At 40.7% G+C, this 21,115-nt stretch overlaps 1 protein-coding gene across 2 annotated transcripts; it reads left to right on the top strand.

Moving 5' to 3' along the window:
• Positions 1 to 387: 387 nt before the first annotated feature.
• MS4A7 (membrane spanning 4-domains A7) lies at positions 388 to 15,846 on the top strand. Of its 2 annotated transcripts, XM_012757023.2 has the most exons (7): positions 388 to 558; positions 3,864 to 4,023; positions 6,924 to 7,058; positions 8,556 to 8,612; positions 11,224 to 11,430; positions 14,130 to 14,231; positions 15,651 to 15,846. In XM_012757023.2, exons 2-7 carry the CDS (start codon positions 3,877 to 3,879, stop codon positions 15,669 to 15,671), a joined length of 669 nt encoding a protein of 222 aa, XP_012612477.1. In that variant the 5' UTR covers positions 388 to 558; positions 3,864 to 3,876; the 3' UTR covers positions 15,672 to 15,846. The 2 variants fall into 2 exon arrangements, with proteins under 2 accessions (XP_012612477.1, XP_020141938.1); XM_020286349.2 differs by lacking the exon at positions 6,924 to 7,058.
• The last annotated feature ends 5,269 nt before the right edge of the window (positions 15,847 to 21,115 follow it).

Genomic DNA, 21,115 nt, shown 5'->3' with positions numbered 1-21,115 from the left:
CTTCCGAATTCAAAATTAACCTTATTATTATCAATAGTTATTAAGTGTCTACTTTTCATAAGCTCTCCACATCCTTTCTCTTTATTAATTCTCCCAATGGTCATAGAGTGGAATTATTATTATCCATCTCCCATTTAATAGGTAAGAAAACTCAGGCTAAAAGGAACTAGTTGACTTAACTACCCCCACAAAGGAATGGGGAAAATGAATTCTGACCGTGACCATGGGACGACGCAACTCACGCGTCTGCACACAGTTCTTTTTCTCACGTATGACTTCTGTTTTGTGTTGTTTTTCCAGACCTCAAAACATAGAAAGAGGAACCAGAGGCACTGTTCACATATCAACTGTCTGTAACTATAGCAAAATTCATATCCTGTGAAACCATAAGCACTGCTCTGGGAAAGGGACACGCAGTCTCAGAGGCTAGAGAGCAGAGCAGCAAGGTCGATCGTTCTGGTGGGAACAGCCAGTGGGTGGTTCCGGCTGAGAGCTCCCCAGAAGTGGGCTGACCAACCAGCCACCAGACACAGGACGGGGCTGTGAGAACAGGAGCAGGTAGGTAACTTGGTTTGGATTGTGACTTTTGGGGGGAGATTTTGTGCTTTCTAACAGACAGCCAAGGAATCAGATTCTAGCCCTGTCTCTGCTCCTGTCCACCTGCGCAAATTGGTAAGTCAGTTCCCCTCTCTGGCCCTCACTTTGTTCACTTGCCAAATAAGAAAATTGGGTGAGACAAGTCTCAGGTTTCCCTCAAGTTGCCAGCCGATGATTTTCTACAGTTCGCTGCATTTCCCTGGTGGGTCACTCAGTCTTACACAGAGCACATGCTCAACGAATACTGTGCAAATTACACTGGCTCCTGCATGAGGACCCCATGGTTCCATTCGAATTCTGTAAAACAGAAAATTCTGCAGAGCTGTTGATCTCCATGCCATGATTTGCCTCCAAAGTAGGGATTTAGCGCCGTTTTGAAAAGTGGGGCACCACTCCATGTCTGAGTCCACGTGGTGAATGTGGAAGGACAAAGCATCTTCTCAGACTGTGGCTTTTGGAGATGAAGGCATCAGTCTGGAGACTTCTTGTGAAACATAAAGAATCTTGGTTATGTAGGATCCCTCCTAAAAAGTAGCGATAGGTGTCAAAATTTAAGTATCATAGCTTTAAACCCAGTAAATCCACTTCTATTAATATTTTACTCTAAGGAGATAATTGAATAGATGAGACACCACAAAAGTACAAAGATGTTCATTACAGTATTGTTTACAGTGGTTTTTCTGGCTGTTAACTTGAGTAACCATAAGACACCCAAGGGTCCTAGGTCATCATTCCGCATGTCCAGAACTTTCATCTTCATATGGTTCTGAATACTCCCTTGTAAGATCCAACTCCTACTTCTTCCCAACTTGGAAACCTGCCCAACTGTGCCCTCTAGAATTTAGCGTCAGTTAGAAAAGTCATCCTTATACCCGACTCTAATTTTCTTTAACTTCATCAATACTCATTGATTATATCCCTTTTTCACAAAACCTCACTTTCTTATATCCTCACTTCTTTCCTCACCCAGCCAAATCCCGTAGTTCAGTTCCTCACGTGAACGCCTGGTGATATCCTTCTTGTCCACAATAGATGGAGGACCAGGCATGCTAGCCTTCCATGCTCCCCTGATGCCCATATTTGGGGGACACACAATCCTTTGGGTGATGGAGAAAAACCTTCTTAAGTTCCTGCAAAGTCTAGTCCAGGGGTGGGGAACTTTTTCATGTTGGAAGACCACATTAATTTAGCTGTAATCAAATAAGGCTGCATTCAAGAAACTTCAATTAGATATACTTAAAATGTACATTATACATTAAAATGTACAACTAGATACTTAAAAATCTAGCTACTATGTATTTAATGATTTCCAAAAGAAAAAATGAAAGCTCTTTGTTAATTTTAAATTCAGCTAACCTTTTAATGACTTTGATGACTTTGTTGTGTCAGCTTTTTGTTGGAAAACATTTGAATGTTTGGTTGCAGCATGAGGTCCGCAGTTTCAGTTGATCCTGTAAATGGGTATCAGTCGTTTGTGACCTTAAGGATGTCTTAATTTACGTTAGGTAGGAGGATGTAGATTTGCAAAAATAAGTGGTTGAAAAGCAAGAAAGCATTTTTTTGGCCATGTTGCTGGAGGCATGGATATTCTTCTGCATTTTCCATATTTCAATTGGATCTCTCTTAGCAATAAATGATGGATTTAAAATGTCATCTGCTGGGAGCTCAATCAATGCCATCTGTAGTTCTTTAAGTGCCGTGGTGATATCAACTAGATGAGGCTGAAATGCTAATTTGAGTGTGATGTCATGATTCTCAAACTCAGGGAACCTTTCATTGTAGTCTCCAATTAATAGGTCTGTAACAGCTGCGTATTCTTCAAATGATTCACATATATCATCCTGCTTTTCCATGACCTTTGCTAACTGAGGAAAATGTTCATCTGGAATTTCCTTTTGAAGAATAAGTGTTTTGAAAAAAGATAGCATTTTTCAAAACGCTTGGATTTTTTTTTTTGCCACATATTGTAGTTTTACCTTGCAAAGAAATATTCAAGTCATTTTTATTTGACATGACATCACACAGAAATGCATTCTTATATAAATCTTCTTTCAATAATTCACATTGCTGATTCTGTTCTTCATAAAATTTAACTACCCATTCTCGCAGAGATAAAATTTTGGCTAACACCTGTCCCTGCGATAGCCAATGCACATTAGAATGATATGGCAAATGCATACTGAATACCTCATGTCATGTTGGATTTGCATGAATACAGTTAATAATACTTGTAACTTATTGCAAAGTGTCACTTAAAATAGTAGCTTTAGCACAGAGATTTTGCTGATGCAAAGTACCATGAAGAAAAATGAGAGCATCTGGGTCTGTTAATACTTCTTTTTTATATGTGCAATAAATCCTTCATGTTTTCCTGTCATGGAAGGTGCACAGTCTGTACATACACTCACTAAATTTACCAATTCAGTCCAACTTCATGATATTTGTCTTGAAAGTTATTGAAGATATCCATTCCCCATGTTCTGTTCACAAGAGTGCCCAAAGCGAGTAACTCTTCATCGCAAAGAAAATCTGTTATGACCTGAATGAAATATAAAACCTGCGCCAAATCAGTAGTATCAGTTCATTAATTCACAGTAATTGAATAATATTAATATATATTTTGTTTTTGAAGTATTGCACAAAGTTTTTCTGTCAAGTTGAAAACTGATTCATGCTGCCGATCAGTTATTATTCTCCTTGAAAGAGTAGCTGTTTGTACTTTGAAATGATATCAGGGTCTAAGCATCCTACAACTTCAACAATTCATTCTTTCACAATTTCTACATCTCCGAATGGCCTCCCTTTTTTCCAACTATATAAGCTACTTTATAAGTTGCTTTGGTGGCATTATTTCCAGGTCTTATTGCTGCTTGAAAGAATCGTGTTTGCTTTTGTTTTTCATCTTTTAATTTCTGCAATACAACCTTTTGTGCCTCTCCCTCTAATTTAAAATACTTGTGTTCCTTATGTGTGTCCTAATGCTGATGAGCATTGAATTTCTTTAATGTTGATACTGCAGTATCACAAAGCAAGTAAATCATCTTACCTTTGGCAGAAACAAGATAATATTGCAATTCCCGATCTTTATTAAAAAATAAAAGGACTTGTTCCATAAAATTTGGATTCAGTCAAAAGACTCCACTTAGGGAATAAAAGGCCACATGTGGCCTTAAGGCTGCAGGTTCCCCACCCATGGTCTAGGCCTTGGGAGGTTTATGTCTGTAAGTCAAATCTTGGGAACTAACAGAGGTCACTGCCTTTTCCAGCACCATCACCATCATGCTGTTACAGCCCCAAACCACGGGGGATTTTGACACCTTCACTCCAAAGGGCACAGTTACCCCCAAAAGAGAGAAACCTGGACACACTTACCAAAAAGACAATGACCTGCTGGATGGTCTGCCAAAAGAAGTCACAGTTCTTGGGGTAAGTTCATCTCATTATAAGGGGAACAGCAAGGAAATTTATTATGAATTATCTAGATTATAGCTCTACAGTGGACCTGGAGAAATTTTATACTCATTTCTGGCTGACTTCAGGCTAATTGGAGTATGAAGTGGAGTTTTCTGGGAAGATCATGTCCTACTCAGGCATTTCTGTAAACTATATCAAACCACTAGGTCTTTTCTACTGGAGTGCTACACAATTAACAAACTAGTGTCTCTTAATTTGCCTTCAGTATGGTAGAGATTTCTTATTTAATTGCACAATTATACTCAGTATGATTAAGTGAGATCTTATTCTGAGCTAGTTTTCAAACATCTTGAGATGAGACAATCTGTACTAACCTCACTATATATTTTCTCCCTGTTCACATGAGTAACTTTAAGATACCCAAATGTCCTAGGTCATTATTCCTCATATCCAGAACTTTAATCTTCATATGGTTCTGAATACTCCCTTGTAAGATCCAACTCCTACTTCTTCCCAACTTGGAAACCTGCCCAACTGTGCCTTCTAGAATTCAGCATCAGTTAGCATAATCATCCTTATACCCAACTCTAATTTCTTTAACTTCATTGAGACTCATTGATTATATCCTTTTCTCACAAAACCTCACTTTCTTCCTCACCCAGCCAAGATCCTGTGGCTCACTCTCTCATGAGAACCCTCGACAGCCATGCCCTCATCTCCCTATAGCAAACTCTTCGGGCAAATGGAAACATTGGTTTAAGTCTAACTCTCTGCCCATTTGCCTACTCCATACCTGCATGCAGGCAGCTGACTTTGGCTGAACACACACACACACACAGGCACGCACGCACGCACACGCACACGCACACATGCACATACACACATAGCACTTTAGATTTGTGACCATAACCTCAAATGGACTGTTAATGCTGCCTCAAAAGTATATATTTTTTCATCACTTACTTCCCTATGATCCCAGAAAACTATTTCATACTTTCCCCTCTCAAACCTCTGAGGATTCTTCCCTGCCCTCATTCTCCATCGATTGTTTTGTTTCCTGTAACACTAAAAACATTGAGGCAATCTGGAGAGAATGATTGTCTGCAAGCTGCTACACATCTCCAGTCACCCACATCTGTGTCCGTATATCCTTTCTCTCCCCTCCAATACTAGGAATATCTTCTATTTAGTGATAACCCTCAATTTGTGCATTCTCTCCTATTTAAAATATTTTATTCACATGGCTTCCTGAACATCACTCCCTTCTGGTTTTCCTCCTTCCTACTTGGCTGGTCCTTTTTCACCCCTTTTACTGTTTCCATTTATTTCCCTGACCCCAAAATTGGAATGCTGCAGAGCTAGGTCTTTGCTTCTATTCTCTTTCTATATCTGCTCCAGTGACGATCTCATCCCTTAATATGGCTTTAAATGTCATCTTCACTTATGCTTGAAAAAAATAAGCTACATTCCTTACCTCGATCTCTCCTCCAAATGCAAGACTCAGATATTTAACAGCCTATGAGCATCTCCCCTTGGATGTCTACTAGACATCTCTCCCTTAACTTGCTCCAGACTGGAATTCTGATCTTCCTCCCAAGCCCACTCCTCATACAATATTTCCCACCTCAGAACTATGTGAACTCCATCATTTCAGTTGCTCAAGCCAACCCCCTTGGAGCCAACCTTTATTCTTTCCTTTCTTACCACATTCGAACATTCAAACTTTCAGCAATTCCTATAAGTTTCATCCTCATAGTCCATCTAGAACCCAACTACTTCTCACTACTTCTACTGTCAACATCATCTCCCATGTGAATTATTGCAATATCCTCCTTATTAATCTCTCTGCCCTATTTCCTTATAACCTATTCTCAAAGCAGCAGGTAGAGTGATCTTTTAAAATGTAAGTAATCTCTTTACCCAAAATTACCCATTGGGCTTCCCTTTTTGCTCAGAATGAAAAGCAAAGTTGGTTAAAAAAAAAAAATAGCTTACAAAGCCCTCCATAGTTTGCACCATGCCTCCAGCACTTCACAGGCCTCATGTCCTATGATTTTGCTCTTAACTCCATTCTGCCTTCCATGGAACTTGTCTGTAGAGGAAATAGTACATATAAGCTCCCCAATGGCCATGATACTCATTTGATTTATTCCTTGGTTCCTGGCACACAAGAGGTCAATATTAATCGTATGAATGGTTGACTTCTTTTAACTTTATGTTTCCTATATTTGCATCATCTTTTATTTGCATATGAATTAAACGGTGGGGGAAAATGCGGGCTCTAGATCAAGCTAATGACTAAAGTCCTAGTTCTTCCACTTGGCCACTTGTGGTTTGTACAAATTACAACTTCCCATGCCTCATTTTCCTCATCTGTAAGTAAGAAAGATGAGATGAATAGTGCCCAGAATGTAGAGCCTGTTCAACAAATGTAGACTATTATTATTATTGGTATTATAAAAATAGCTATTATTAACATCCAATGATGAATAAAATAAGATGAATTGCAGCAGTAGAGATGGCCTTCTCTATTTCATTTCAATTGAAATCAAGGCCTTCATCAACACTCCCTGGAAAAGTTTGCTCTCCACCTAACAGGACTACTGTCCAGAAAACTTTTCTCCTTCTACATTTCAAATAATTAAATAAAAAAAGATTTTTCCAATGTCATCTTCAAAATAAAGCTATGTGCCTATGGTCCTTCCCTGATTTTCTAGTTTAACAATCCTATCAAAAAAGAAAAGAGGTTAGCTGTAATAACTTTGCACCTTGTAACATTTTTTTCCTTTTTAACATGACAAATTATACCTTATGTTTTTATACTCTTTATAATTCACGATGTGCATGCATTCAAATAATGACTTTCATCTGTTTAAAGTGTGTTCTAGAATTTTCCCTCTTCTCTCTTACAGACTATCCAGATCCTGTGTTGCCTGATGATTTCTAGCTTGGGGGTCATTTTGGTTTCTGCTCACTACTCCTCCCACTTCAATCTAGCAGTTTCCAACATTTTGATGTCTGGGTACCCATTTGTAGGAGCTCTCTGTGTGAGTAGAATGGCGTCTCTAAAAGGGGCCATGCTTTGTAAATGCTAACTGGGTGCTTAGTCATGGAATGACTCAGTCTTCAAGAGGCAGGGAGCCAGGAGAAGGCAGCTGAAGCCTCAGCTTTCCCTCCATCATTGCCCCACATGATGTTTCTGCTGTTCAAGAAGGGAAGCAGAGGGGCTTAATCTGTGCTCCTGTGTGAGTGAACATCCCAGGGAGGGACTGGTTGGGACAGGAGGCAAGAGGGGAAGGTAATATAGTAGACATGCCATAGATAGTTCTTACCTGGCATTACAGCATACTCCCAGAAAGATAGAAGATGTTTTCATATCCCTCTTTGGAGATTTGATGATGCCATTGGATTTCCTCCATTTTAAGAATAATTTACTTGTCAGGTAGGAGTGAGAAGGCCATTTTTTAAAAAACAATAAAATGAGCATGACTGGCAGGTGCCGCAGGTTTGCAGAGACTTGGATTAGCAATGGTAAGACTCATGGGAATCAGAGGTACCCCTGCCGTGCATTCAGAGGTAGGTAGCCCTGAGCACTTGAGAAACTCTGTTTGCTGCCTTCCATATAATGGCTCATTAAGAAGGGCCCAGTGGATCTTTTTTTCAGAGAGTAGCCAGGGAAGACTCAGGCCTCCCACAAGGGATTGTTTCTTTTCCATGTAGTATCCTGTGCAAAGGAGAAAAAGGCATACATTCCGGGCAGACGAATTATGCCAAGGCACCACTTCTGTGTGGATACGGTCCTTGTGTGGACACAGACTTGGCTGTCATGCAAGAAGGCCTGCTCCTGCCCCAAAGCACAATTTGTCCTTGACTTCTTTATTTAAATGGTGGCTGTGGGCCATGCATTTCCTTGGGGAAGCCAATGTTAGCTCATGCTGACTCTCTCTGTCTGTGACTACTTAATACCCAAGCCACAAGCTTAACCAACATTTCACCCTCTCAGAATATCCTCTGTCCATCAGCTGGATCTTTAATGCTACTGGGATCAAATACTGACTTTGGGGGATTTATGATAAAGACTTCACATCTGACACTGTCCTTCCCAGCTCCCTCAACTCACAGTCTGACTCAGGCCACTTATCCCAACAGCTTCAAGTCCATATGCTTCTGCACCTTGTCCCATCAGAGCCTCTTTCTTAACTGCTTCTGTTGGCAGCCCCCATCTCTCTGCCCATCCAAGGCATTGGTCTGTCTCAACCTCCTTTCTTTCAACACTGTGATGTAGTAACACTGTCCTTCCCATGTACACCTCCTATCTAGGGTTCCTCAGCTACTAGTGACTTCCACTAAAATAACTCAACCTGCCTGTGCATCTGCCTACTCTTTAATGTGAGCATTCTGAGTGTAGAAATCAGGTCTTTCTGTCCATATGGACCCACACCATTCCTGCCGTGTTGTCTTCCTAAAAATTTTCCAACAGCACTTTTTGATTGAATGAGTGACATGAGACAATTGAACTGATCATTTGTCTCTTTCCTGAGCAGTTTGCCATTTCCGGATGTCTCTCAATTATCTCCAGAGAAAAATCAACTAAGCTATGTGTAAGTATGAGGACCACAAAATCTTAGCTTGTTGGTATTGTAGGAGCCTTGGAGTTAATCCTTCTAGCTCCAAATCACCATTTTGCAATTTATGGACATGAAGCTCAGAACAGATCAGGAAGCCCAAGTTCTCCCAGCTGGCCCATGGGCAGAACCAGGAGTAGAGCCCAAATTTCTTGCCTTCTAGACCAACGCTCTTTCTCCATCAAAATGGTGCTTTTGTATCACATCGAAAGCTCAGAGGTTTACTTCAGTTGTTCAAAAAGTAGAGAGTTTTAAATGTATCATAGACTCTTTATGAGTTGCTACCTTGACTTTTCATAAGGTAGCCAACCACCCCAGATAGGGCTAAAGATATTTTTTTCTTTTTCTAAAAAGCTTACCTCCTAATGAGGTTCTTTTCAATACCAAATGTCCCTCTTCCTAGAGTTGAAACTTCCCACTAATTATAGCTCTTCAATGTCAGGTTGACCAACTGTCTCAGTTTGCCCAGTACTGTCTCAGTTTTAGCCCTGAAACCCTATATCCTAGTACACCCTCTGGTCCCCAGGCAAACCAGGATGGTTGTTCACCCTACTCGGTAGCCATGGTAACAAGTTGTAACAAGTCCATGATATATTTTTAATTTCCACTATTTAAGCAACTGAAATAAACCTCATCCAGTCAAATATGAGGTAGGGAGGCATTCGTTCCCCTGCCCAGAAGAGGACTCTGGCATTTCTTTCTGGGCAGGAGGAGATTATTTCCATCCAAAGACTCATCCTTGGTAATTGGACGCCCAAGGAAAGAAAAAATCAGTTCAGAGCAAAGTGGAGGAGAATGATGGTAAGCAAATTTGAGTCCTATCTGAGAAGGTTTGTAGAGAGTCCATATGTTAGAGGGTGAGGGAGGCAGGGTTGTCTGCAATGTCAGCACTGACTACAGCACTGAACACAGAGGAGGACTCACCACTGCCAACATCTCCCCTGACTTCTTCAACAGCTCTAGAATCATTCTACTGCCCTATGTGCCTCTAGAACATGGCCTTTGGTCCCGCCTGGGAAAGCCAATCTATGGCTTTGCCTTACCTAAAGGAGCAGCTTCAGAGAAAAGGCAGAAGCAAGCTGGAGAAGTTGGAATAGCTACCTCCGGGTGGATCAGGCCTGTGAGACCACATTCATCATACCATCTCTTCTGTCTTATTCTACCTTTTTGGGAAAAGGGTTTTCCCAGTGCATGAGGATTCATTCCCAAAGACACTGGTCTATAAGGCTTCCAGCACATGCTCTTCCCTGTTCAAGTATCATTGAAGGATGCTGTTTGTGGGTAGGGCTGCCCTGCCCTCTTCTACCCTGGTCCCATAGCTGCGTGACTTCATGTCTGAGTCTCTGAAGGAAGAATAGCCTGAAGAGGCAGTGCCTTGGCCCCAAATTGCCACATGAGCAATGGAGCCCACACTGTATCAGGTCACTGTAAGCATAGACTTCTTTCTGTGTATTCAGACATTAGGAAAGCCACTTCTGAAATCAGCATGTTCATCCTCCACATTTTATAAATGAGAACACTGAAACCCAGAGTAGGAAGCAACTTCTTCAAGCACACAGATGAGTCAGTGACAGAGCTGGGGTGGGAGCTCAGGTTTCCTGATTCCAGGTCCAGAACTCTGACCCCATCCGATGCTGTGAACTCTTCAAAACCTGGCCCCCTAGTCCTGGGTTTGAGACTGAAGCTTCAGTCATCCAGAACATACACCAGCCTCTACCCCATCCATGTGTCCTCATCCATGACCAGCCAGACCCTGTGCCTTCTTGAGTCAGGATGTGGCTTTTCCCTATGTCACCTTTGTGGGTGGGTGGCAGAGGAGAGGGAAAGTTGCTATGGGGAGGAGCAAAGGCTTTAGCTGCTTCCTCCCCCAACCCTCCCAAGGTTTGTGAGGGAAATGGCTACAGTCTGATAATTTTTTCATTTGTGAGTGGGTAGAAAGAGAGAACATATGGTCTAAGCCCACACACCTCTGCTTTGTGCATTGCCCACTTAGGGAGATCGGGGGCAAATGCTTGTCATCTTGAGCAAACATTGATTGTCAATTGAAGGTCAGTGACTTGGCAGTTGAAGGCATATGCTATGTGCCCATAGCCCTGATTACCCTACAGATAGGTATTCCAACGTCTCCAGTTTGCTCTGCCTTTTCTCTGAAGCTTGTCCTCTATGTAAGGCAAAGCCACAGACTGGGTTTCCCAGAAGGGACCAAAGGCCATATTCTAGAAGCCCCTAGGTAGTAGAATTATTCTAAGGCTGTTGAGGAAGACGGGGAAATGTTGGCAGGGGTGTGAGCAGTACTGTCTCCATCTCGAGTGCTATAGAGAGTCAAGGGTCCAGAACCCCTCTCCCTAAGGAGGAATTATTCATGTAATCTCTTATTCAACAAGCATTTATCTATTATATCATGTGATGCACTAAATAGCACAGAGGGGTACAAAGATGAATAAAACACAATGTGTGTCCACTTTGGAGTACACAGAATGGAGGAGGAAACAGACACAAGGAAGCCCCATTGTGGTACAATGGACAGGGACAGCAGCACCAGGTGCTGATTCTGCGGCAAGAGCCTAATGTGGAATTTCTCTTCCAGACCCTGAGCAGCCTGATCTCAAATGCAGTGAGCTCCCTTACTGCTGGGGCAGGCCTATTCCTCCTCGCTGATGGCATGGTAGCCGTGGGGACTGCCTTTCAACATTGTGACTCGGAAAAGGACTATCTATCTTCATCGCCTTATTCGGAGTACTATTATCCAATGTATGAAGTCGAGGATTGCCGCTTGAGCATTGCCACTGTAACAGTAAGAAGTTTCAGATTGAATATCCTGTCATGAAATCTCAGTGTCTCCCCTTTGGGTATTCTCTGCTTTTTCAGCAGTCTCTGGTCCTGTTGGTCTGAATGCCTGGAGGCAGACAGGGAAAAAAAAAATAATGTGGCTGGAAGAGGCAGGTCAGGAGACTGCATGATGTGGGGGACGTGCTGCATAAAGGCAAAAAAGGAAACCAGAAGGGCAGTGGAGAGCCTATGCCTTCGGTGGTCTTTCTTCAATAATAAAATTTCCAACCACAATAGGTTTTACTCCTATAGTACCCCCTTTGTCGAGCAGGCATTTTTTTTTTTTCCTCAAGGTAGGCAGAAATATTCTTTTTTATTTAAATTTGGTTTTAGCTCTTTGGGCTTCCTTTCCTGGAGTTGAAAGCCCCTACCCCTTGGAGCTGCTTGTCTTCTTATCATCCATGAGTTGAGGGCTAGGAGAAGCCGCACAGTGCAATTTCTTCAAATGCATGCCTATGTATGCTGCATTAAGTTAGTCCCAGAACTTGAACTTTAAGCCCAAACACACAATTATGGTACTTTGTCCCTGCAGGGCTGGCAGAGAGTAGAGGGGATGGGAGGTGGCTGACCAGTGGATTTGACCCATCACGGAAATGTCAACATCTCTGGGCAGTGTTTTCTTGCCACTGTTCCCCAAGAGTTGATAGTTACCACCTGTTGATGGTGATAAATCTGGCTTAGTCAATCCTCCAAATATAGAATCATAGTGTTAACACCATAAACCTGTGGCCTTTTAAGGAAAATGATGTCCTCTGTGACTCCTTGTGGTAGGAGCAGGGGGAACCCAAGGCAGTCTCTCATTCCCTTGGCTCTGTCTCACAAATCTCAGAGAACATGTGCAGGTTTTTGTGAGTTTGCCCATGTGACCCGGAGGTTGTGAAAAGCAAGCCCTTTGATCCAGGAGCTTAAGGAAGTAGAAAAGCATGAAGACCCTTTTAGGAGGGAGATAGTGTAATTCCAGTGCAGGACAGACATCACGTAAAGCAAGGAGGGTGGAAGAGGCATCCTCCCCATGGGATATTGGGTGTTTAATTGAAAGAAAAAATAATTTTATTTCATCAAACTGCCTCCCACTCTCAGACAATTAGAGTCCAAAACAACTTCCTGCAACATCAGAGAAGTTGCAACATGGTAGACTAAGCAAAATTACCTGGACAGAAGGAAGAAATTTTAAAAATTAAACATATATATATATATATATATATATATATATATATATATCTCCAAAGTTGGAAGAAGAAAGGGAGGGAAGGTGAAAGGAAGGAAGAAAAATATCTTAAGTTCCAGAATCCAGGAACAATCCTAAAGCAAATCATCAAATGATAGCTGAGGCCAGCAAACCAGGGCAGTTTGGATAGAAACATTGGTGTTAGAGGCCAGGATAATGGAGTTTTAATGCCCATGCCAGGATTTGACATCTGTCAGGCCCATAGAGCTCACATTAAAAATGTTAGAAGCTGAGATGGAATATTTAGTCAACTTGTGAAAATAAGACAGGAAAAACTTTCTGCCCAACATCCCAAGAAGCTGATCCTAGCTAGAAGCTCATTAAGCCTTGTGCAGGTATGGTATCCAGATTCATAACTACATTTAAAATAAGGGAACCTCAAATAAAGGGATTAACTTAAAAGCTGTTACTGGATCTGTGAAACTCCTGAGGTTCTAGCAGAATTAAACCTAAAGCCAATATCTAGGGAGACATCCGTAAACCCACACCCATATGTCAAAGGACCCACTACCACCACCACCTACACACTGAAATCATCTAACAATAAAAATATTATGAAAAACATAATAACAACAAAACCACGGGAAATGGCAACAGATGGGAAAACATGAAAGTTAGTAGCCCAAGAATTGGATATAATATAATAATTTGAATGAAGCTATATTCAAAATATATTTTAAATGATTAAAAAAAAAAGTAATTGCAATCAAAACGAAAGGACAGTAAGAAGAAAGTACAAGTAGATTTGAAGAAGAACCAAATGGCATGATGGGAAATGAAAGCTGGGGTCTTTAAAGTTAAAAACTGAGCAGATCAGTTAAACAACTGATTGACTATATTCAAAGAAACAGTGAAATGAAATTTGAGTCTGATTAAATCACACAGAACACAATGCACTAAAATAAAAAATTGAAAAATATTGCTGGAGCTCTTACTGAGAGGTTAAAAGACATGGAGGATAGAGGGAAGTGAAAAGGTTCAATACACATCTAATATGAGTTCCAACAGGAGAGATGGAAGAGAAGGAATATGCAAAAATAAATATCAAAATTCTTTGGAATTAAAGAAAGACACGAGATTTCAGACTGTAGAAATGCACTGAGAGCACTGTAGGATAAACAGAATCAAATGCATACCTAGAAATATTACCATGACAATAAAAAGCATCAAAACCAAAAAAGAAAATAATAAAAGCAACCAGACATAAATGGCGGATTACTCTTATCTGTCATTACGTGGGATACCAAGGTTATGGGATGAGACAGTCATTGCGTATTTCCTTTCTTCTGTCTGTAAGAGGAAGCAGAAAAGAAGATCAGACAGTTTTCTCTGTTCCTTTTTCTCTCCATTGCTGGAGACTTCGTCCCCCAGGCCCCTCTCAGAGGCACAAGGGCTAGCTTGTGTCGGGTACCAACGATTTGCATCCTGATCTGCAGGGTGTTCTGGTGGTGATGCTCACGTTCACCGTGCTGGAGCTCTTACTAGCTGCATACACTTCTGTCTTTTGGTGGAAACGGTTCTACGCCAACAACCCTGGGGTGAGTATGCTGACATGGTGCATGATACCCACGGCATCCCAGGTCTGAGCTGTAAAGATCCAGACTCGAAAAGCAGCAGAAAGAGGAGTCAAGACTTGGGCGTGAGATGCATGTGGAAGGCGAGTTTTATGGTAAAAAGAAATGAGGTCAATAAACTTGGGCTCTGTCATGAGGACACTCTAGTCATGTGGGATCAGCTGGTGCATACTGGGCAGCAGGACCAGGTAGAGAATTGCTTAGTGTGAAGCTAGTTAGCTTTAGAAATCACTTGGCCCAACTCTTCCCAAAAGAACCAAGGCTTGGATAAAATTACATGGAAAATGAATGATATGGACTAATGGGCTGAGAATGAGAACTCACATCTTCTCACTGTTACGAACGCAACCACCTAGCCAGGGGAGTCTCCATGACCAAGTTCTCTTGCTTAATGTGATGAAATTTTACTAGGACTTCCTGGTTCTCTTTATGCTTTTCCTGTGCTCTTCCTTACTTCCTCTTAGCTCATGATATTATAATTTCAAAATATTTTCATTTCCTCTAAAAGCTTGTTTGGTCTTAGAAAACAATATCCCAAAATGACAGCCTCAGAAACAGCCTAAGAAGCAAACATTTTTCTCTCACCTTCTCCTGTCCTCCTGCCTCCTGTCTCCTTTAGCCTCATTCTACCCTGAGGCTAAGCGTAGAAATTATTGAGAGAATCCCTCTTTCCCAAGATAGGTCGTAGAAACCAGAACCTCTTTTCTCGTAAGCCAGCCATAAAACCTAAAAATACTCTATGTGAAAACCGTCCATAAGGAGATTTATCTGAACTACCTTGTTTTACTTATAGGTCATAAGGTCCCCATTCCAGAGAGGGAAGGAATGCATGCTCAGTGAGGCCAGGAAGAACCAGACAGGACTTGCTGGGTCTTCCCGCTCAGTCTATTAGCATTAGATCAGACCCTTTTTGTCCCATCACATTTCTGTGCAGCTGCACATACTTTGTTGAACCTAATCACAAAAATGGACAAACTTCCTTGTATCTTTGGTTCTTTATTCTTAAGGCTCTCATGTATCCAAGTTAAACAAATTTGTATGCCTTTACTCCAATCTATTTTTTTTTAAAGTTGATTTTTTCAGCAAAACTTCAGAGGGCCAAGGCTCTCTTGGCCCCAAGAAGCTATAGCAAAAAACAGAAAAAAATTTGGGGCAGGGAGGATTTGAAAGAATTATGATTTAACTGTGATCCCATTAGAAAATAGTAAATTGATTCACAGGCTGGAGAATAGCAGTTTTTGAACTAATATTGCTGCTATTATATATTATGGTAAAGTTGAAAGAGCTACTACTGTACAAAATTTGGGGGAGAATGCATTATAAATATCAAAAAACCTCCAAAATCAATGTTTAAAAACTACTAACAAATTTTATCTTTTCTAGAGTGAATTTTCTTTGCCTTAGTCATGAGATCATATCCAGCATGTCAGAAAGAGTTCTTCAAAGTCATAGAAATGAGCAACTCTTGGCCTCAGAGGAACAAGGAAGAAAAACCCAGCACCCACGGCAAAGTGTGGTTAGACTTTTCTGAACTCTCAGACTTTTCAGATACTGTGCAATAAACTTAAAAAGAAAAAAAGCGCGTTTGTTTTGTACTTGTTCAGCATAAGTCATTTAATTTCTCTGGGAAATAATTTCTCAGAAGCCCACATCAATAAAATTTTATTATTCCAAAATGGTCATACATTTTATAAACTTCTCCAGGTAAAGTGAGACTAAATTTTGAACTAAATATTGCTGCAATTATATATTATGGTCAAGTTGAAAGAGCTACTACTGTACAAAATTTGGAGGAGAATGCATTATAAATATAAAAAAAAGGCTGTTATCTCTCTCGACATAACAGAAAATGTGAACTCCTGTGGGAGTGTGAATTGGCTAAGTCGTGTGGCTACGCAGGCCCTGTTTCTACACTATTTTCACACTCACATCGCTTAAATATTAGATATTAAGGATCGCAAGAACATTTTTAAATAAAAGTACGTAGAAAACATATGGCTCTACTCTGTCTCATTTAATGACTTTATTCTCAAATAACTGGATTCAAAGACTATAATTAAACTACTCTCTTTTTTGCTTGGCCTTTTTTGCAGACATTTGGCATTTTCTTTCCTCAGGAGTTTTACGAGTACAGGTCTCTCTATCTGGAATGATCGTCTCGCGAGTATTTCCATTGCTTACTTCTTCACTTCTTTCAGGTCTTTCTTCAAATCTCTCAACCTCAATGGAAATGTCTCTGTCAATCTACACAGAATTCTAGCTTGCTTTCCCTTTCACGTGCTTATTTTTCTCCATTGTACTTACCACCACCTGATACACTATACATTTACATTTTATTTAGTTGTTTGTTTATTGTATTTATGCCTCCACTGGTCTGTAAGCTACATTAGGGAACTCACTACACCCTGATGAGGTTTTCAGCCCCTATTTGTCTGTTTGCAAATATATAAGTGTGTGTGTGTTTATTTTAAACTGGGGATGGAGGACCTTGGAGCTTTCCCTTCTTCCTGTAAGCCAAGAAATGCAATAAAATCATATTTTACCCAGGGTTTACTTCTTATTTGTTTGTTCAGGGTTTTTTTTTGTTTTTGTTTTTGCTGTTTATAGAAAGGTCCTTCAGAATATCTGGTCTGCCAAAATGATGGAAGATGCAGTTAGGATACCGCACCTTTCATTTGCCACCCTTCGCTTCCCCACCAGCCAGATTGTGTTTTACAAATGACGTCACTCTCCACTCAGTTTCTAAACTCAGGAATTTGGGAGTCATTGTTGACTCCTTTTGCATCACGGCCACATTCAGTTTGGGCAACCAATTAGGCCAGAAGCGCTAAAAGGAAAGTCTACTAAACTCATAGCAAGAAAAGGAGTGGAAGTTCCAAGTCCAGGAAGATGTCTAACACAGAGACCAGAAACCTGAGTTCTGCCTCTGGATTTAAAAAGCAATGTAGTGGCTGAGCCACCCACACTGGGATCCTTAGCACAGTGCTCCTTATCACAATCCTGCCTCCTGTCTTAGCCAACTGGAGCAAGAAATTATCCTTGCTGGCCCAATGAAGGCAGCAGCCTTACTGAGGAAGCAAGGAACTGAGGGTGTCCTCTAGGATCCGATGACAGCATCTAATCGCCAGCCAGCAGCACCCAGGGCCCTGAGTCCTACAATCAGTCCTACAAGGAAGCAGATTCTGCCAGCAACCTGGATGTGCTCAGAGGTAGGTTTTCCTCATTTGAACCTCCAGATGAAAATACAGCCTGGCTGGTATCTTGATTGCAGTGGCTGCAGTCACGTGACACCCCGAGCAGAGGCACCCACTTAAGCTGTGCTTCAACTCCTGATCCATAAAAACGGTAAGATAATATACGTGCGTTTTTTTAAGCCACTGAATCTGTGGCTTATTGTAGTTAATAGTAATTAGTTATGTAGCAGTAGAAAAACAAATCCACCACAGGATTATTGTATGAAGTCTGGAACAAGAAAAGGTCAACTTTCAGCCAAGTTCAGGTTTCCAGCTCCGCCACTTACCAGCAGTTCCCCTGCCTTTAAAATGGGTATGATTTACAGAACCTCCCTCCCAAGGCTGTGGGGAGGGTGTCATGGTAACACATGCAGAAGGATGAATTTACTGAGGAAGCAAATATCTCATTTTATTTATGGAAACACACACACTAACTCAAGGAAGGATGGGCAACTGCAAGTTGAAAGCACTCAAAGAATATCACCCTGAATGTAGTTGTCCCTTGAAGACTCTGCCATTCTGGCTTTCAATGAAATAGCCTAGTTCTTGCCTTCTGGTCCAAGTCTATAGATTGAAATATTAGATAAAATATTTCAAAATATAATAAAATATTTATTATTCATTCCAAAGGAAGTATAGAATTCTTTTTTTCTAGATCTGTGAAATATGCCAATGGTATTTTGATGGGGATTGCATTGAATTTGTACATCACTTTGGGTAATATGGACATTTTAACAATATTGATTCAACCCATGATCATGATATGTTTTTCCATTTGTTTGTGTCATCTGCAATTTCTTTCCTCAGTGATTTGTAGTTCTCTTTGTAGAGGTCGTTCACCTCCTTGGTTCACCTCCTAGGGATTTCATTTTCTTTGTAGCTATTGTAAATGGTATGGAGTCTTTGATTTGACTCTCAGCTTGACTGTTACTTGAATATGGAAATGCTATTGATTTGTGTACATTGATTTTGTAACCTGAGTCTTTGCTGCATCTCTTGGTGGAATCTTTGGAGTTTTCTAGACATAAGATCATATCATCAGCAAAAAGCTTTTTTCATTATTGACCCAATAGTTCTTCAGTAACAAGTTGCTTAATTGCCATGATTTTGTGTGGAATTGTTACACTTAGAATTTATTTCTAATTTTAATCAACTATGATCTAAGAAGATACATGGTATGATTTCAATTTTTTAAATATGTTGAGACATGTTTTCTGGACTAAGATATGATCAATCTTGGAATATGTCCCATATGCTGATGAGAATAATGTATATTCAGTAGTTTTGGAGTAGAACTTTCTGTAAATATCTGTTAGGTCCATTTTTCTAGGATCTCACTTAAGTCTAGTGTTTATTTATTTTCTGTTTTGACAGTCTATTCAACTCTCTCAGGGGAGTATTAAAAGTCCCCAGCAATTACAATGCTATTATTTATTTCCTTGCAAAATTTGTTTTATGTATCTGGGAGGTCCTGTGTTAGGTGCATGTATTTATGACTGTTATGTCTTCTTGTTGAATTTCTCCCTTCACCATTATAGAATGACCATCTTTGTCTTTCTTTACCACTGTCGATTTAAAGTCAATCTTGTCTGATATGAAAATGGCTATATCTGCTCTCTTTTGGTTTCTATTTGAGTGGAATATTTTTTTCCATCCTTTCTCTTTGGTCCTATTTGCATCCTTGTGGTTTAAATGTATCTCCTGGAGGCAGCAGATACTTGGGTTGTGTTTTTTCATCCATTCAAACAGCCTATGTCTTTTGAGTGGTGCATTTAAGCCATTAACGTTAAGAGAGAGAATTCATGTATGTGACACTGTTCTGTTCATCATATTGGGTAGTGCCTTGTTGCTTTGGTTTTTTCCTTATGTTATTGTTTTATAGGAGTTGTGAGCTTTAGCCTTTTGGGGTGATTTTAGACCACGGTGGGGCGGGGGCGGGGGTGGAGTGCTGATTTGTGTATAATGCAGTTCTGAGTGTTTCCTGCAGGGCAGGTCTGGTCATGACAAATTCCCTCAGTGTTTGCTTGTCTGGAAAAGGCTTAATTTCTCCATCCTTTGTGAAACTTAGTTTTACTGGATACAAAATTCTATGCTGGCAGATGTTCTGTTTGAGAAGATTGAACATGGGGCCCCACTCTCTCCTGGCTTGTAAGGTTTCCTCTAAGAAGTCTGCTGTAAGCCTGATGGATTTTCCCTTGTACATCAGTTGTTGCTTATGTCTAGCTGCTGTGGAAATTTCCCTTTCGTGTTCACTTTGGCCAGGTTGAGTGCTATGTGTCTTGGAAATGTCCTGTTTGCTATGAAACCTCCAAGTGTTTGTTGACCATCTTATATTTGGATGTCTGGATCTCTGGTGATACCAGGGAACTTTTCCTTAATAATTCCCTCAAACAGATTTGTCATGCTTTTAACTCTTTCTTTTCCCCCCTCAGGGATATCAATAATTTGTATGTAAGTTCACTTCATAGACACATATCTCTCTAAGTGATTGCTCTTTTTCCTCTCTTCTTTCTGCCTCTTTAAATGACTGGGTTAGCTTGACAGCCACGTCTTCGAATTCTGAGATTCTTTCTTCTCCTTGGTTTAATCTATTGCTGAAGCTTTCTGCTGTGTTTTGAGATTGCCTAAATGACTCTTTCATTTAAGTTCTATTATGTCCTTCCTTATGTTGTCTAGCACCCGAGTGCTCTATCCTCCTATTCTTTTCCATGCATACTTTGATCTTGATCTTGTTAAGTAGTATCGCCCCATCACCTTTTCTTTCCACACTGAATGTCCCGTGTTTCTCCTCTGCGATTTCACAATGTTCCTTTAGAGAAGAGCAATCTGTATGTAGGCAGCTGCCTGCAATTTTCACTTTTTTCCTTGAGAGCTTGTGCTGGCAGGCTGCTTCTGTCTGCCTTTTTTTCTCTGTGGGCAACATAGCCTTTCTGATCCTCAGCTTCAGTACCATAGAACTGTCAAAAGAGTAAATGTTGATGATTTAAAACAAACAAAATGTATTCTACAGGACCTGGGATGTAGTGGATATTCATAAGTTTTAGTTCCTTTATATCTCATGAACATAGGTATGGAGACTTGTCTGTATATAGACCATCTATTGGCCGGGCGCTGTGGCTCACGCCTGTAATCCTAGCTCTTGGGAGGCCGAGGCGGGTGGATTGCTCAAGGTCAGGAGTTCAAAACCAGCCTGAGCAAGAGCGAGACCCCGTCTCTACTATAAAAAATAGAAATAAATTAATTGGCCAACTGATATATATATAAAAAAAATTAGCCGGGCATGGTGGCGCATGCCTGTAGTCCCAGCTACTCGGGAGGCTGAGGCAGAAGGATCACTCGAGCCCAGGAGTTTGAGGTTGCTGTGAGCGAGGCTGACACCACGGCACTCACTCTAGCCTGGGCAACAAAGCGAGACTCTGTCTCAAAAAAAAATAAATAAATAAAAATAAAAAAAAAATAGACCATCTATTTATTTTATGTTTACCATATATTTATAAACAACTTGACAAAAGAGTAAGTCTTCCAGATAACTGCATCCTTCACCAGGAAGATAGGGGACTGGGTATACGCTAGGATTCTAAGAGTCTGTGACTCAATAACTGTGATTCTGTGATT

This window comes from Microcebus murinus, chromosome 4, assembly GCF_040939455.1.
Source record: "Microcebus murinus isolate Inina chromosome 4, M.murinus_Inina_mat1.0, whole genome shotgun sequence".
Classification (NCBI taxonomy): Eukaryota; Metazoa; Chordata; class Mammalia; order Primates; family Cheirogaleidae; genus Microcebus; species Microcebus murinus.
The sequence above is the reverse complement of the archived record's forward strand: the minus strand, read 5'-3'. Positions and strand labels throughout refer to the sequence as shown.